Source organism: Trichechus manatus, unplaced genomic scaffold (assembly GCF_000243295.1).
Source record: "Trichechus manatus latirostris isolate Lorelei unplaced genomic scaffold, TriManLat1.0 scaffold00187, whole genome shotgun sequence".
In the NCBI taxonomy this organism is placed as follows: Eukaryota; Metazoa; Chordata; class Mammalia; order Sirenia; family Trichechidae; genus Trichechus; species Trichechus manatus.
Window position 1 is genome coordinate 3,667,610 of NW_004444123.1, and position 18,378 is coordinate 3,685,987.

The 18,378-nt window shown below is 41.3% G+C and overlaps 1 protein-coding gene across 2 annotated transcripts in view; it reads left to right on the forward strand.

Annotated features, from left to right (window-relative positions):
* The window catches only part of NSL1 (NSL1 component of MIS12 kinetochore complex), a 42,107-nt gene extending 24,537 nt beyond the window's left edge, over nucleotides 1-17,570 (forward strand). The window contains exons 5-6 of one of the 2 annotated variants that reach the window (XM_023741725.1): nucleotides 12,777-12,844; nucleotides 13,203-14,294. In XM_023741725.1, the coding sequence (XP_023597493.1) occupies nucleotides 12,777-12,844; nucleotides 13,203-13,205 (71 nt within the window). In that variant the 3' untranslated portion in view covers nucleotides 13,206-14,294. Of the gene's footprint in view, nucleotides 1-12,776; nucleotides 12,845-13,202 lie in introns of both variants that reach the window. The other variant, XM_004387547.2, reaches the window with a different exon arrangement.
* The last annotated feature ends 808 nt before the right edge of the window (nucleotides 17,571-18,378 follow it).

Below are 18,378 nucleotides of genomic sequence, written 5' to 3' on the forward strand. Positions count from 1 at the left end.
TTATTGTGATGAAAATATGTACAACGAAACGTTTATCAATTCAGCAATTTCTACATTGATTTTAGTGACATTGATTACATTCTTCCTGTTGTGCAAACATTATTGCTATGCTTTTCCAAATTATTCCACCACCATTAACATAAACTCACTGCCCCCTAAGCAGAAACTCCCCTTTCCCCTGGGTAACCGCCAGTCATCTTTGGTTTCTTATGTTTGCTTATTTCATATAAGTGAGATCATGCAGTGTTTGCCCTTTGGCAGCTGATGTATTTTGCTCAGCATAATGTTCTCCAGTTTCATCCATGTTGTGGTGTGCATCGAAACTTCATTTCTCTTTATGGCTGAGTAATATTCCATTGTATGTGTGTACTGCATTTTGTTTATCCATTCATCTGTTGGTGGACATTTCGGTTGTTTCCACCTTTTGGCCATTGTGAGAAGTACTGTGATGAACATTGGTATTACACAGGTTTCTGTTTGTGTTCTTGCTTTCACTTCTGGGTGTATACCTAGGATTGGGATTGCTGGGTTACATGGTAGTTCTATATTCAGGTTTTTGAGGAACCGCCAAATTGTTTTTCAGAGTGATTGTACCATTTCACGTTCCCACCAGCAAGAGGTGAGGTTTCTAATTTCTCTACAACCTTGCCAACATTTGTTGTTTTCCATTTTTTTCATCTTTGCCATTCTAATGGGGTTGAGGTGGTCAATTACTGTACCTTTATAGTTCTTTTGAAATCAGGAAGTGTGAATCCTCCCACTTTGTTCTTCTTTTTCAAGGTAGTTTTAGCTACACGGTTATCTTTTGACACTTTAACAGCTTCATTGAACTGTAATTCACATACCTTACAACTCACTGATATGAAGTGTAAAATTCAGTGACATTTAGTGCATTCACAGAGTTATGCGACCGTCACCACAGTCAATTTTAGAACATTTTCATCACCCCAAAAAGAAACCCCATATCCTTCAGCCATTATCCCCAGTCACCTCCATCCCTCCACCCAGCCCTTGGCAGCCACTGATTTATTTCCTGTGTCTGCATTTGCTTGTTCTGGAGATTACATATATATGGGATCGTATAATACGTGATCTTTTGTGACTGGCGTATTTAATGTAGCATATTTTCCAGGTAGATGTGAAGTGGTGTCTCACTGATTTGCATTTCCCTGATGACCAAAGATATCGAGCGTCCTTTCATACGCTTTTCGGCATGACTCCCACCTTGTTCAGTGTCTGTTCCAAGTGTCACTTCATCAGAGGTCTTCCCTGACAACTCGTGTCAGACCCCTCGCCCCCCTCGGTGATACTCTATCCCCTTAACCTGTATTGTTTGTCTTTATTACCTACCAGTGTCACGTCTCCTCCTCCTTCTTCCCTGACTGTATTGTAAGCTTCCTGCAGGCAGAGACTTTGTTTTGTCCACTTCTCTATCCATAGCTCTAAGATCCTTGTCTGACATAGTATACTCAATAAACATTTGTTAAATAAATACATAATTTTATATAAATGGAATCATATTAACATACTTTAAAAAAAACTAAACTAAAAAACAAAGATAGCATTTAATTTTACACTTTTTGTTTTTAGCTTTCTCCTCTCCCATATGCCACCTCTCACATATCCACTGTTAACCTGGTATAATCCGTTTGTATTTCAGATATCCACTGTTAACCTGGTATAATCCATTTGTATACTTCTCTCTACTTACATAATCACATGTCCAGAAGACTGGGGATGCTGTTTTAAAATCACAGAGCCTGAGTAGGGAGAGCACAGGGCATTTTTAGAGCCGTGAAACTATTCTGTCTGATTCTGTAATGGTAGCACGTGACATTATGCATTTGTCAAAACCCATAGGACTGTGCAACACAAAGAGTGAGTCCTGATGTGAACTGGGGCTTTAGTTAATATATACACATACGTATGTATATATAATAACCTTCAAACTTCTTGGCATTCCCTTACATGATATGGCCACTCCATGCCTCTTCAGATTTGTTCTAGGCCTTTCCTACTTGCTCTAGCCCCATTGCCCATCTTTCAATTCTTCTAAGGTTGTCATCTTCTCAGTTTTCTTTCTCACTTAAATACTGTCTTTTCAGAGAGAGCTTCCCTGACCACCCTAATTAAAGTAGCCTCTCCCCAGTTACTCTTTATCATGTCGTTATTGTCAGCTCTGATTCATGGCAACTGTATGTACAACTTATGTCCTATGGCGTCTTCATGATGGTTGGTGTGTTTGAGTCCATTGTTGTGGCTACTGTGTCAGTCCATCTCATTGAGGGTTTCCCTTGATTTTGCTGACCCTCCACTTTACCAGACATGACCTTTTCTAGTGACTGGTCTTCCCTGCTGACGTGTCCAAAGTAAGAGAGCTAAAGTCAAATCATCTCCACTTCTAAGGAACATCCTGGCTGTATTTCTTCTAAGACTGATTTGCTCACTCTTCTTGCAAAACCACCGAACCAAACCAGTTGCAATCGAGTTGATTCTGACTGATAGCGACCCTGTAGGATAGAGTAGAACTGCCCCATAGGGTTTCCAAGGAGCACCTAGTGGATTCGAACTGCAGACCTTTTGGTGAGCAGCCGAGCTCTTAAGCACTGCACCACCAGGGTTCCGTTCTTCTGGCAGTCCACGGTATAGTCATTATTCTTCATCAACACTGCAGTTCAAGTGCATCAGTTCTGCTGCTTCCCTTTTCATTGTCCAGCTTTCACATGCACAGGAGGGGATTGAAAAGACCATGGCTTAGGTCAGATGGACCTTCGTCATCAAAGTGACGTCTTTGCTGCTTAAAACTTTAAAGAGGTCTTTTGCAGCAGATTTGCCCAATGCAATACGTCATTTGATTTCTTGACTGCTGCTTCCGTGGGCATTGATTGTGGATCCCAGCAGAATGAAATCATTGACACCTTCAGTTTTTTCTTCATCTATCCGGATGTTGTTTATTGGTCCCGTTGTGAGGGGTTTTGTTTTCGTCGTGTTGAGGTGTAATCCGTACTGAAGGCTGTAGTCCTTGACCTTCATCAGTAAGGGCTTCAAGTCCTCTTTACTTTCAGCAAGCAAGATTGTGTCATCTGTATATTTAGGTTGTTAATGAGTCTTCCTCCAGCCCTGAGGTTGTATTCTTCTTCATGTAGTGTGGCTTCTCAGATTATTTGCTCAGCGTACAGAATGGATGCATGAGGTGAAAGGATACAACCCTGCCGCACACCTGTTCCAGTTGGGAACCACGTCGTATCCCTTTGTTCTTTTTGAAGGACTGCCGCTTGGTCTTTGTACAGTTTTGCATGAGTATAAGTATTCTGGAATCCCCATTCTTCGTAATGTTATCCGTAATTTGTATGATCCACACAGTCCAATGTCTGTGTAGTTGATAAAACACAGGTAAACATCTTTCTGGTGTTCTCTGCTTTCCGCCTGCCATCTACAGTGGTATCTCTCATTCCACATCCCCTTCTGAGTCCGCATTTGCCAGTTCCCTGTCAGTGTACGACTGCAGTCATTTTTTGAATTATCTTGATTTCCTTAATATCACCTAGTACAGTATATAAGCCCATGGGTTTTCTTTTTTTGTTTTTTTGTTTTTTTTTTGCTGTGGGCTCTCTCTCAAAACCTGAAGCCTCCGTGAGTTTATTTTACATTATATTTGCATTATGTATAGCCGTTATACAGAACCGTGCTCAGTAAATACTCAGTGAGTGACTGTTACTCATCCATGCATTCGGTTATATTTATTGAATGACTGTCTTCGCCAGAAGTATTCTCGATATGGAGGATATAATGGTGAGTGACAGAAAAGATCCTTGCTCTGTCGAGCTCACGTTCTGGTGGGAGGAGAGAATTACTAACAGATACAAAGATCAGTAACATCGGTGCTGTGCGATGTGCTTAGATGACGGAATGGCTGTTCTGAGGAAGTGACGTTTAGGCTGAGATCTGAATGGCAGGAACAGGTTTCTCTTGTGAGGATCAAGAAGAAAGTTCTGACATAAGGAGTGAGCTTAGTATTCCTGGGACAAGAAGAAGACCACTGAATCTGTAGTGAAGAGAGCAGAATGAAAGAGTATTCCAAGGTGAGTTCAGAGACGTGCTCAAGACCAGGTAGCACCCGATAGGGTGAGGAGCTAGAAGGTGTTTGGTGCCTTAAGAGATTACGATACAGTACTGAGGAGATGGTGAAGGGCAGAGTAAGCGGGGTAGTGCAGAGGATTATATCCACCAGGCAGGTGGATTCAACAGGCCTCTGTAAATTGTAGCAATGAGTTATCTTCCAGAAAGTCATAAATCACTGCTTCATTTTTGGTTTCATTTTCACCAGAGACATGACTTTCCAATTCATGGTTCTAATTCTGGGCTTTAGCTACCTCTTCAGACACCAGTACCATCCAGGCATCCTTTGCAGTACGTGCTTCTTGTTGATACTCATGAACTACATTGGAAATAGAAAGGAAGCACTTAGTTAATGCTTTTCTGCTGAATTTCTGAATTTGCACAGGCTTTTGGGAGTTCATGTTTCTTAGTTTAGTCACTGCAGTGACCTGAAAGCAAAACTGGGTTGATTACTCAATCTCTCATTTCTTCTTTTTCATTTCCCTATGGTTCAGAAAGCAAGTGACTAGGGAAGATGGTGTACTCAAGGGTGCCTGACTTCCACATTTTAAAAGCAGACTAGTTGGGTGGGGGGTGGGGAGGTTGTTTTGTTTTGTTTTGTTTTTTTAAATATCCTTGCAGGAATCTACTGATTAGCTGTCCACCAGTAAGATGTCATTTTCATTGGTCAATTACAACCTTTTATAATCTTGTAACTATAAGGAGTAATTGCTTCCATATTGCCTTTTTAAAAATATCATTTGAAATTAATTGAAGATGCTCCTGTTCTTTTCTGCCCTTCACTGAGCATGTAGGATGGCAAGGAGCTATTTTAAGCTTCTCTACAGTAGAACTTACGCTACTTCCAGTCCTTTTGCTGACCCTACAAGCCGAGGACTTAGAGGCAGTTCTTCTTTCCTAATAATGTACTTTCGTAAGCCACTGCCAGAATATTTATAGGTAGTCATCCACGTATAAATGGTTAGGTTTCAAAAATTCATATGTAAGTCTGAGCTTTGGAATTTGAAATGTATTCCCTGCTCCCCCCCCCCAATTTTTTTAAATGGTATTAGATGGTACCTAACAACAGCAGTTACAAATGAACACATTCTCCAGCTAGCCTGTGATGGCCTGTGCAATCTGAAACGCAGCGGAGACACTATACAGTTATGATCAGAAAATTAGGAACTAGTGTTCCGATGTACATGAGCCCCACTATGTGACCTTTAAATAGGCCTTCATAGGGAATAGTCTGGATCCCTAAACCCCGTTGTCCGTGAGAAGGGTAAAGAGCGGTGCCGTGAAGGTGTGCCCGTCAGTGCTGTGGAGAGCAGGGGACGCCTCGGGGACTCTCTGGAGGACGCCTGTCCGTGTCCTGCCTGGTGTGGGAGCCGGCCGTCTGCACGCGAGGTGTTCTTCACGTCAGGTGGGTGTCCGTCAGGAGGACGCTCTGGAGGACGCCCGTCCGTGTCCTGCCTGGTGTGGGGGCCGGCCGTCTGCATGCGAGGTGTTCTTCACGTCAGGTGGGTGTCCGTCAGGAGGACGCTCTGGAGGACGCCCGTCCGTGTCCTGCCTGGTGTGGGGGCCGGCCGTCTGCACGCGAGACGTTCTTCATGTCAGGTGGGTGTCCGTCAGGAGGACGCTCTGGAGGACACCTCGGGAACACTGTCCTGCCTGGTGTGGGAGCCGGCCGTCTGCACGCGAGGTGTTCTCACGTCAGGTGGGTGTCCGTCAGGAGGACGCCCGTCCGTGTCCTGCCTGGTGTGGCGGCCGGCCGTCTGCACGCGAGGCGTTCTTCACGTCAGGTGGGTGTCTGTCAGGAGTGCCCATACGCTCTTACGAGTTGCCTTGGAGTTGCTTCTGGCTCACGGTGACCCCATGTGTGTTTTACTAGAACTGTGCTCCATAAGGTTTTCAGTGGCTGATTTTTTGGAAGTAGATCACCAGGCCTTTCTTCCGAGGTGCTTCTGGGTGGACTCGATGCCCCAGCCTTTAGGTTTAACAGTCAGGCATGTTAACTGTTTCCATCACTAGGGACTCTATCTATATGCTCTTACTAGTTATAAAAAGGGAAGAAAATAATCATTTAGAATAATCTTGAGTGAGGAGTGAATAAACATCTTGAACATTTCTAAGCAGATATTAATGTCAGAAAATGCTTTTCTGATGCATTTACAAACAACAGTCACGTATTTAGTAATCGTTGTTTAACGGTGGTTTTCTTCCTAAAATTATTGATGCTACTTAGTTTTAAATGAAAAAGATTTAATTCATTTAACTAAAAAAAGAAAAAAGTACTGTAAGATTGATAGTTAAAACTAATTTAACTCTATAATTTCTTTTCGATTCTTTACTAGGCATAACTCACATTTATTTCCAGAGGTTTTATTACATTGGAGCTAAGCGAATTTTTAACCGTTGAGGATACTGTAATTTCTGGCAAAGTGATATTCTGGAAAGTTACATACAGAATATAGAAAAGCATGTGCTTTGGAGTCAAGAAGATACGGATTCTAATTCCTGCTCTGACTGTAGATACATTTCCTAGCTCTCTCAGTCTGTTGCCTTATTCCTGGAAGGAGGCTGGTAAAACCTGCCTGCCCCACAGGGTTGCTAAAAGTATTCCATAGGGTTCATTGGAAAGTATGTCGGCCCATAAGACTCACAGGATGGGCTGTCAGAGGAGCGGGCAGGGAAAGCTTCCAGGCCGTTGTCTGTTTCTCCCCTGACCTCTCCCCATTCATAGCCAGGTTTCTCAAAAGATTGGACTCACCAGCTCACTTTCAGTCTCCACTCATTCTCGTGAAAAGTTAGTAGATTTAGTATTTACGTTGTGACGGCTGTGTAAATGTTCTTCAGTCTGAGTCAGGTGATCATTGCCCTAAATGTGTTTGCTTTCTTGAGCAGCTTCCCACCCCTCTTCAGAATGATGTTTACTTTTTTTCTGTGTCTATCACTAATCCTTTCCCAAACACTTCAACAGAGCTAAGAAAGTCCCTTCAACATGGTGAACACTTCAGATTGTCCATCAAGCCTATTTTAAAACCTTTTTTCTTGGCTACATTCCCCTGGGAGCCTTCCGCCCTCCTAGTCTGATGCAGACTGGTTGCTTTTTCGCCTGCTGTAAAGCTTTCAGCCTGTCTGTTCCTTTCATCATCCTCCCAGTTAGTTCTTTTACTTCTGTCTATGTTGGATCAGATTCCCTGGCCCCTGTTTTCTTCCTCCTTGATTTATTCCCTTGTTTTGGTACAGCATATCCCTAATCACCCGCCCCAGCTCATCTGGAGCCCTGGTGGCATAGCAGTCAGGAGCTTGGCTGCCAACCAGAAGGTCAGCAGTTCAAATCCACCACCCGCTCCTTGAAAACCCTATGGGGCAGTTCTGCTCTGTACTGTAGGGTAGCTATGAGTCAGAATCGACTCGACAGCAATGGGTTTTCCCAGCCTATCCATCACCAAACCCTCTTTCAAGACAACTCTCTTACGCTGCCATGAAGCTTTTCCGTCCCTCACCCCCCGCTTGGACTGGCCTCACCCTGCTGTGTGCCTTCCCTGCACCCTCTCTTGTAGCCTCATCGCATCTGCTGGTCACCTGCTGCACATGTCAGACGCTGGGTGCACCACCAGGAGTCGGAGATTAACAGAATGAGGTCCCTGTTCCCAAGGAAGTTTGGGAAAAAAACATCCAAGTTCTCACTGGGGGGTATTATTGCCCCCTAGTGGCCCTCTTGGAAAAGTGAGGGGACATTTTTGGCTCCCACAGTAAGGAGGATAAAACCCTACCAAATCCGATGCCGTCGAGTCGGTTCTGACTCCTGGCGACCCTATAGGACAGAGTAGAACTGCCCCAGAGGGTTTCCCAGGAGTGGCTGGTGGATTCAAACTGCCTACCTTTTGGTTAGCAGCCGAGCGCTTAACCACTACGCCACCAGGGCTCCAATAAGGTGGATACAGCTGGCATTTTGTAGTCAGGGCCAGAGATAGTAAATGTCTTGTATGTCTAGCACAATTTTTAATATGCCACCAGACAGTCCTGTGTAAAAATATGTTTATAATTATCCAAGCCTAGAACCTAGTTCCATTTCACACACAAACCCAGAGTGTTCTTGGCCCTTTTCACGGGGTCATTGCTTGTGCGCCAGATGGAGGACAGCTAGTGTTGATCAGCAATGAAGGTTTATAGCCACGTTTAAAACCAAGTAGCCCTAAGTGTTTTAGGAATCCTTTTAACAGTCACAGGGAGATGGATTGACACGGTGGCTGCAGCAACAGGCTCAAACCTAGCAACGATTGTGAGGATGGCACAGGACTGGGCAGTGTTTCGTTCTGTTGTTCATGGGGTCGCTGTGAGTCGGGATTGACTTGATGGCACCTAACCACAACAGCACTTAGTTTCTAAAAATCCTAGTAAAGGGCTCCACAAGTCAGGGAATATAGTTATCAGTGCTGCTAATAAAGAAAAATTAAGAAGAATCCTTTCAGCGATGGGCTGTTTTATAAACCATGCAGTCACAGTGAAGAAGAGTATGAGTGCCTTGCCCTGTACGTGAAAGTAAGATAAACTCTCTAGGGTTCGTGTTAAAAAGATTTTGCTCATTATTGTGTGTGTATGTGTGTATTGAAGTGTAGCATACAGGGCAGAGCTCAGTGAGTTTATTCACACACACTCCTGTGTAACTGCCACCTTGATCTACATGTACAGAGTGTCATCCATGTTAGGAAACGTTAAGATAAACTTATTTTTAAATAGTATGATAGTTATGTTTTCAAATAACATACCCAGTATGTTTTCACCGGTACAATCAGTGCCATCCAAAGTGTCCAGAAAGCTGGAAACATAGTGTGTTTATTTTATTTTTTCAGATTAACAGTTGGACCTGTTGCTTTAAATTTAGAAATATTTTACCTGAAAAGTTAATATTGAGGTTGGAGAAAAAGTTACTGAGCATCTTATTTGAAAATATAACTAAGACGTGTTTATCTTGTTTCCCAACTTTATGGATACCCTCTGTAACACTTCCAGTACCCAAAAAGGCTTCCTTATACTCATTTCTGGTTAATATTCCCCTTCTACCAGAGGTAACCACTATTCTGATTTATATCATCATAGATTTGTTGTGCCTGTTCTTGAGCTTCATATAAATGGATTAATCTTAAAGAAAGAACATTGAGCTAAAGAATGCAGGAATAAGAATACATACTGTATAATTCTATTTGCATAATACAAGAATACATACTCCTGGAACTATAGCGTATATTCTTGTTGTAAGTCCCCGGGTAACGCGAACGGTTTGTACTCTACTACTGACCTAAAGGTTGGCAGTTGGAATCCACCAAGTGGCTCCCTGGAAGAAAGTGCTGTGATCTGCTTCCTTAAAGATTCCAGCCAAGAAAACCCTGTGGAGCAGGTCTGCTCTGTAACACGTGGGGTTGCCGAGAGTTGGAATTGACTTGATGGCAGCGGGTTTTGAGTCGTTTTCTTCTTGTTGCTGCATTCTTTGGCGTAGTGCTCTGTCTGTAAGATTGATCGATGTTTGGAGTGTAGGAGTAGTTCTTTTTTATTGTTGCATAGTGTTCTGTTGTGTGTCTGTAAACAGTTTAGTCTGTTGATTGTCATTTGTATTGTTTCTAGGATTTGTCTGTTATGACTAAAGCTACTGTGAACATTCTTATACTATACTCGTTTTTCATGGACATGTATCTAGAAGTAGAATTGTTGGGTCGTAGGGTAGGCAGGTATGTTTAGCTTTTACAGATACTACTAAAGCGTTTCCCAGAGTGATTGTACCAGTTTGCACTTGGATCACCAAGTGTGAGAGTTCTGGTTGCTCCACATCCTTACCAACACCTGCTATTGTCAGTACATTTTAGAATATGTACTCAGTGAAAACTGAAAATTTAACAAGATATGTATGAAATTTTACATGAGGCCTTTCTTAAGCTGTAAGAAAATGATATGTTACATTACAGTGGCATGAATAGTACTATTTATATACAAGCATACATTGTTGAAAAGAAATCTCCCTTACTGAGAATTTTCGTTTCCGCCTAGGATGGGCCTAAATATGTTGATTTGAAAATATATTGCCCTTGTATTAGTTCTTTATTACCGTGTAGCAAATTATTGTAAAACTAAGCAGTTTGAAACAGTAAACATTTGTTACCTCTGTTCCTGAGGGGCAGGAATCTGGGAGCGGCTTAGCTGGGTGGTTCTGGCTTAGAGTCTCTTACAAGGTCGCAGTAAAGCTGTGAGCTGGGGCTGAAGAATCCGATTCCAGGGTTACTCATGTTGTCGTTGGGAGACCTTAGTTCCTCGTTGACTGCTGGACAGAGACTTTACTTCCTTGCGGTGTAGGCCTCTCCACGACCTGGCAGCTTGCTTCTTGCAGAGTTAGTGATCCAAAAGAGAGGATGAGGGCCCCAGACAGAAGTCACAGTCTTTTTTTAATAACCTAATCATGAAAGTCATACGCTGTCACTTGAGCCGTGAGTTACTGGTCACACAGACCAGCCCTGGGACAAGGTGGGAGGGAACTGCACAAGGTGTGAATACAGGATCACTGATGGCCAAATTGGCGGGCTAGCCACCACGTATATGGATGCTGTTTGGGGCGACGTGGGGGAGGGGGGCTTGGAGATTGGGAAACTGAAGTGCACATCACGTAACATTTACCGTTCCCACCATTTTAAAGTGTACGGATCCCTGGCATTTAGTACGTCCACAGTGTTATGTAGCCCATCACCACTCTGCTTTCAGAACACTTTCGTCACCCCAGAAGGAGACCTCATGCCATTAAGCAGTCCTTCCCCACCCCCACATAAGCCCCTGGCAACTACCGACCTGCTTCCTGTCTCCGCGACGTTCTCGTTGTGGCCGTTTCATGTGAGTGGAGCCCGCAGGGGACGGCCTTTTCCGTCTGGTTTGAGTGGAGTCCGCAGGGGATGGCCTTTTCCGTCTGGTTTGAGTGGAGTCCGCAGGGGATGGCCTTTTCCGTCTGGTTTGAGTGGAGTCCGCAGGGGATGGCCTTTTCCGTCTGGTTTGAGTGGAGTCCGCAGGGGGTGGCCTTTTCCGTCTGGTTCGCGTCACTGGCTTCTTCCTCTCAGCATGACAGCGCTAAGGTTCATCCATGGTACAGAGCGTGTATCAGTACTTCATTCCTTTTTGTGCCTGGATAAGATCTAGTTTGTTCATTTAAAACAAAAAAAAAAGTTGCCTGTGAGTCGATTTTGACCCAGAGCAACCTTACAGGACAGAGGAGAAAACTACCCCATAGGATTTCCAAGAAGCTCCTGGTGGATTCAAACTGCCGACCTTTCGGTTAGCAACCAAGCTTTTAACCAGTATGCCAGTAGGGCTCCAGTCGGTTATAGTATTGTTAAAATTCTCTATTTCATTATTGCTCTTTTGTCTAGTTCTGTCCATTATTGAAAGTGGGATATTCACGTCTCCCACTATTACTGTAAAACTATTTTTTCCTTCAATTCTGTCAGTATTTGCTGCATATATTTTGGGACTCTGCTGTTTTATGCATATCTGTTTATAATTGTTTATCTCTTGATGGGTTGACCCTTTAATCGATATATAATGTTCTTTTTGGCCTCATGTAACAATTCTTTAGAGTCTGTTTTGTTGAAGTTAGTGGAGCCACCCCTGCTCTCTTTCAGTTGTTATTTGCATGGATACCTTTTTCCCCTCAACCTGTTTGTGTCTTTGGCTCTAAAGTGAGTCTCTTGAAGCCAATAAAGCTGTGTCCCTCCTAACAGCTTTACACTTGCTCGAGCTTTAAAAAAAGTTGCTAGTGAGAACTGCTATTCCAGAAACTAGTTTGTAGGTGATTCTATAATGGAAAGGTTTTTCTTAAAACTTTCATTTAGAGTTGTAGTAAGATTTTGTATGCCTCTGTGTCATTGAATATGCAGTTCTGTTGCCAAGAACATTTATAACAAAGGTTGGAAGAAAATAAAATGTATGAGGAGCCTGAAGAGCATGAAGAAAGTAAGGAAAGAGAAGTCAATATTACTGATGGTCTTTTCCAGTTTTTTTTTTCCAGAAACCCATCAAGCTATCACTTCTATGCAGTGTATGGTTGTATATTCTAAGTTTAAATATGGTTTACTTTTTAAGATTCAGAGTAAGACAAAAATTAAATATTAGCCTTACTTATTTTAAAATGTGTTGATAGTGTTGGAGGGTGTTGAACGTAGTGGTAGATAATACCTAGACTACTCATAATACATAGACCCTCAACGAGGTGGATTGACACAGTGGCTGCAGCAATAGGCCAAGCATAACCGATTGTGAGCATGGTGCAGGACCTGGCAGTATTTTGTTCTGTTGTACGTCGGGTCGCTGTGAGTTGGAACCCACTCGCCAGCACCCAGCAACAACTCATAATAGAACTTTTGTTTTCTGCCATCTTATGCTTAGAACCTTTGGTTTTACTCTGCTATTTTAACGTAACCTTTCGTTTTACTCTCAACGTTTTCACGGTCTTTTTATTTACTTACATAAATTTAATGAGACACTTGTTTAATAGATTACAGAAACATTCTAAGAAAGACTAAGGTGAATGGTCCTAACAGATTTTTGTCCAGATAGTATCTGCATATCTTTTATGATTTAGTATTAGAAAAAACAAAACAAAAACTAAAATATGCTGTTTGGTGGTTTCTTTGCAGCCTTTCGTATGGAAAATTTGAAATGCAGAGGGGAAACAGTAACTCAGGAGATCAGTGAAGCCATGAAGGTAAAAGCTGCCTGCTAAAACATTATAAAATGAGCAAAATGTACGGCTGCGTATTTGCTTTCATCATTCATATGTGTATTAGCCTACTGAAACAGAAATTCTCAGTAGTCTTTACATAGATCTTTAATGAATTTATTAAATGACAGTAATATTTGGAATAACTACCATTTATCAGGCACCTACTGTGTGCCAGGTATTTATTACACTTGGTTTCATTACTGGTTGGCTATGTTTTTGGGTTCTGAGTATTAGAAGCCTGTCAAACAACTTTTGATGATAACAATAGCTAGCATTTATTGAGCACTTAGCATGGGTCAGGCACCTTCTAACTTCTTTATATCTCATTTAATCCTTACAGTAGCCTTATGAGACACACACTGCTATTCTCCACTTTACAGATGAAGAGACAGGCACAGAGGCTAAGTTGGATGCACATATAAGTAGCTGAGCCAGGATTCAAACCCTGGAAGTCTGGCTGCAGAAGCTGTACTCGTAACCACTATTCTGTACTACATATCCAACTTAGGAGTCTTAGTATTACTATAATAAACTTGTCTATATTTTTGAAATTTATTTTACCCTAAACAGAAAAACGTTTAGCTTTCTAGTATATGGAAATTATTTTTAAACTCCTTCAGAATCTCCCCTGTTCTGATGGTAATTCTTTTGTGGTTTGTATTGATCCCATGATTTTCCAGTTTTCATGCTTCTCTCATGGCGTGTTCTTTATCAGGGATTGCCAGATTGGTAGGCGAGGCTGAATCCAGCCCACTGCCTTTTTTTGTAAATAAAGCTTTATTCGAACACCGCCGTGTCCATTCATCCACTTACTGCCTGTGGCTGTTTCGTGCTGCAGTGGCAGAGCGGAGTAGCTGTGACAGGAATGTATGGGCTGCAAAGTTGAAAATATTTACTATCTGGCCCTTTACAGGAAAAAACGTACTGATCCCTGCTCTTAATGATTAAGATTTCTAAAATACTCATTATCCTGAAATGGGCATGTAGAAGTTTGTTTAGACATTATAGTCTTAGCTCTGAATTTCCATTACCTCCTGCTCTGCTTGAGTTTTATTTTACTACTAAGCATTATAGGAACAGAAAATGTCTCTTAGTCTTAGTTTTCAGTCAGAATTCCTCAGCTAAAACTGGTATTTTCAAGTTAAAATTGAACATCCATGACCCCAGAAATTTGGTCTCAGAAAAAGCCTTGTCCCAAAGAATTAAGCTTGTAGACTGTCGGATCTGTTTCTGAGAGTGTGTGTGGTTGAACCTGAGATTGACTTTGAGTATTACTGCTTTTTTTTAAGTCTTTGCCCACGTTAATTGAACAAGCAGACGGATTTTCCCAAGTTTTAAAGATGCAGCCTGTTATTCAGCTCCAGAGGATCCACCAAGAAGTCTTTTCCGGTTGCAGTAGGAAGACAGATGTTAAACCCGAGAGTTTTATAACACAAATAGAAACCACACCAACAGAGACTGCTGGCAGGAAAAGCACTGACATGGTACTGAGAAGAAAGAGAACGAAGGAGTGCCCCCAGAGAAGATGGTATCCATTGCGGCCAAAGAGAATCAACCTTGATGCCTAGACTCCCTTTGTTTATCTTGGGAGTTGAAAGTAGATGCTATCACGTAGATTACAGCCTAGACAGGGCTTCACTGAAAACAAGAGATAACTCTTCAGTGATCCCTTTATACAGATACAGCTGCTCTGTGCTGGGAGGCCATGTAATACCGTATTCCTTTCTTTACCATTTCATCTACAGTATGTGAAAGGCATTTCTTTATTGGCACAAAGGCCATCATTGAGCATTAAGGGTGCAAACTTTTGCTGTCCTTAAATGCCACCAACTCTTGGCTACCTTGCAGCTTTTATGGAATTTCATGAGTGATGTATTCTTTTGGGTTTCCCTGATATACGTGTTTCTCAAAAAAAGAGCTGTGTAACTGTTGTCTTTATTTAAAGTGCTGAAAAGTAACCATCACTTCTGCACAGCAGCAGATGCAGTTTGGGTTTGTTTTTGTTTTAAGATGTAATTTGACTTATCAAATTAATGTGCAGATAACAAGACTGGCTTTGACTTTGTTACTCCAAGTTCAGCTAATTTGGATTTGTGGGGTTAATTTTAGGATTATTTGTTTTTGTTTTGTCTTTTAAGACTTAAAAAGAAGAATACTAGTATTTGCGCAGGAATTACTCTTACAAATAAAAATTGACGTGTAGCCAGTGTTTCCTGCCCACACTTTTGTTTTCCAAAGACCTTTTAACTTTTAAACATAATTTGACTTGAGACTTAACAGTTTCCTTTCAGGGTTTATCATTCCTTTTTTTTAGAGAATTCCAGTTCTAAAATATATATAGGATTACATCAGCAAATTGTCATTGTGCAATAAATGTATGCAATCATATTGAACTATTCCACATTTAAAGATGTTTATACATCAAGTATATAATCATTGGTAGAAGAAATCTGAGAAAGCTGTATCACCTATACTTCTAGCATTTAACAGTAGTTTATTATAGCTCTTGTGTCTTTTACTGACTAATCATGAGGCTGTAAAATTTGTACTTGTCTTGCTGACTATGTCTTGCTAATCATAAATGTGTAAATTGGACAGGAGATCTATCTCAGTGAAGGAAACTGTAAAGCTACTTCATTACGTTGGAGATCTGTATATTTGTACATAGCAGTGTGTTTTTTATTAAAATAATGCACAAAGACATCTTGATGCTGTGTATTTTTAAGAGTTGCCGTAGGTATTCTTGACCCAGCTTGAGGTGGATGGTAGGTCACTACCTGCATGTCAGAACACACTGAAATGTCCCTGTTGAGCGGCTCCAGAGTATTGCTGTTCTAGCACATGCTAACTTTTCATAGCGGTAAGATTCTGTACGATTTGTTTAGCCTCAAAAGCCCCCAAACAAAAGAGTAATTTTATTAGCTTTGATAAGCTAATAGTGATACTGTTATTATACAAGGAAGCAGTGCATACTGAGATACATAGTTGAATGGTATAATGTCTAGGATTCACTCTGAAATACGGCAGCAAAGGAGGAAAAGACATAGACTTATAAGCGAATGTGGCAAAAATCTTGATAATGTTAAATCTGGGGGTTGGATATATTCTTTCTATTTTTATGTATGTTTGGTAAATTTTTTAATTTTTAAAAAAGGTTTGTTGTTCTATTGTAAAGACCCAGACAGCTGAGACTTGAAACCCTCTGAGAGCCCAAAGTTCCACTCCACAGTGAGAGCACAGTGTAAATAGAAAAAGTACCACCAGGAAAGGCAGTGTGTTGATGGTGTTAGCTGAGAGACACGACTCATACCAGCGATGATGCGGGGCAAGTGCGTACTTCACAGAGGAGGAACTGTACTTCTGCATCAGCCAGGAACTCGCTAGCTAAGAGAATGGAAAGTAAAGACGTGTGTGGTCATGGAACGTTGGAAATGTTGAAGGAACAAATAGAAAATAAAATTTTGACCTCCCTGTGGTAAAAACAAACACAAGGAAGTCCAATCCAGTCCGAGGGAAGAGAGAACACAGTCAGAACAGCTAGTTTCTGATCAGTGAAGGAACATGCGTTTTGTGAACTTCAGCTGTTAGAGTCCTACCTTCTTACTTTTTACCGTGTCTGAGTATCATCTGAGCTCTTTTTTCTTAATTTTTTGTGTTATTTCCATCCTTCCCCTTATCTTCCACATTTCATTTGTTGTAGACATACTGAAATGTAAAAGATAAAATATGCCTTGAAATTCACTCTTGAGCAGTAACCATCGTTACTATTTTGACGTATGAGTTTTAAATGATTTTTCCTTCGAGTAGACAACTATGAATATCAATATATAATTATAAAAGTAAGTATAGGTTTGTGTTAAATTTGTAGCCATATAGAGATACACGCATTCAAATACACATATACAGATACAAACATTTATATAAAATAAATACAATCGGAAACTATATGCACCTCATATATATGGACAGTCTTCCATGTAAGTACATAGAGAATTCATAGCTGTTCTGTGTTGTTTTGTTACTCCTGCCCAGGTAGCTGCTAACCTACTTGTCTCTATGCATTTGCTCGTTGTAGATATTTCATACAAGTGGGACCATACAATATTTGTCCTTTTGTGTCTGGCTTATTTCACTTAGCATAATGTTTTCAAGGTTCAGCCATGTTGTAGCACATATCAGAACCTCATTTCTCTTTAAGGATGAGTAATAATTCCATTGTATCGTATGTACCACAGTGTTTCTCCATCAGTTGATGGACATTTGGGTTATTTCCACTTTGGGACTATTACGAATAATGCTGCTATGAATATTCATGTGCAAGTTTTTGTCTGGACATGTTTCCAATTCTTGGCTATTATACGTAGGGGTGGAGTTGGCTGGTCATATGGTAATTCTGTGTTTAATATTTTGAGGATTTACCAAACTGTTTTCCATAGCAGCTGCCCCATTTTACATTACCTCCAGCAATGGATGAGGGTTCCAATTTCTCCATGTCTTTGCCAACACTTAGTTACTGCCTGTCTTTTCGATACAGCCATGCCAGTGGGCGTGAAGTGGTATCTCACTGTGGCTTTGATTGGCGTTTTCGTGGTGGCTGATGATGTTAAACATCTTTTCCTGTGCTTATTGAGTGTTGGTGTATCTTCTTTGGAGAAATACCTATTCAAATCTTTTGCGCATGTTTTAATTGAGTTATTTGTGTTTTTATTGTTGAATTGTAAGAGTTCTTTATACATTCTGGATACTAGACTTTGCCAGATACATGATTTGCAAATATTTTCTCCCATTCTGTGGGTTGTGTTTTCACTTTTTTTTCTATTGTTGTAGTTTAAATGAAGTTTACATTTCAAGTTAGTTTCTCATACAAAAATTTATGCATACATTGTTATGTGACCCTAATTGCTCTCCCTATACTGTGACAGCACACTCCTCCTTTCCACCCCTTATTCCCCATGTCCATTCAAACAGCTCCTAACCCTCTCTGCCTTCCCGTCTCACCTCCGGACAGAAGCTGCCCATTTAGTCTCTTGTATCTACTTGAGCTAAGAGGCTCATTCCTCATGAGTTCTTTTCATTTTCTTGATTAAAAAAAAAAAAAACCCACTACCCTCGAGTTGATTCCAACTCATAGTGACCCTATAGGACAGAGTAGAACTGCCCCATAGGGTTTCCAAGGAGCACCTGGTAGATTTGAACTGCTGACCTTTTGGTTAGCAGCCATAGCTCTTAACCACTATGCCACCAGGGTTTCCACTTTCTTGATAGTGTCCTTTAAAGCACAGAATTTTTATTTTGTTGAAGTCCAATTTATCTTTTCTTTGGTTGGTCTTTAAGTGTCATATATAAGAAATCATTGCTCAATCCAAGGTCATGAAAATTCACACACTGTCTTCTGAGGGAGCCTTGGTGGCGCAGTGGTTAAGAGCTACGGTGAACTATAGCTGCTAACCAAAAGGTCAGCAGTTCGAATCCAGCAGCTGCTCCTTGGAAGTCCTATGGGGCAGTTCTACTGTGTC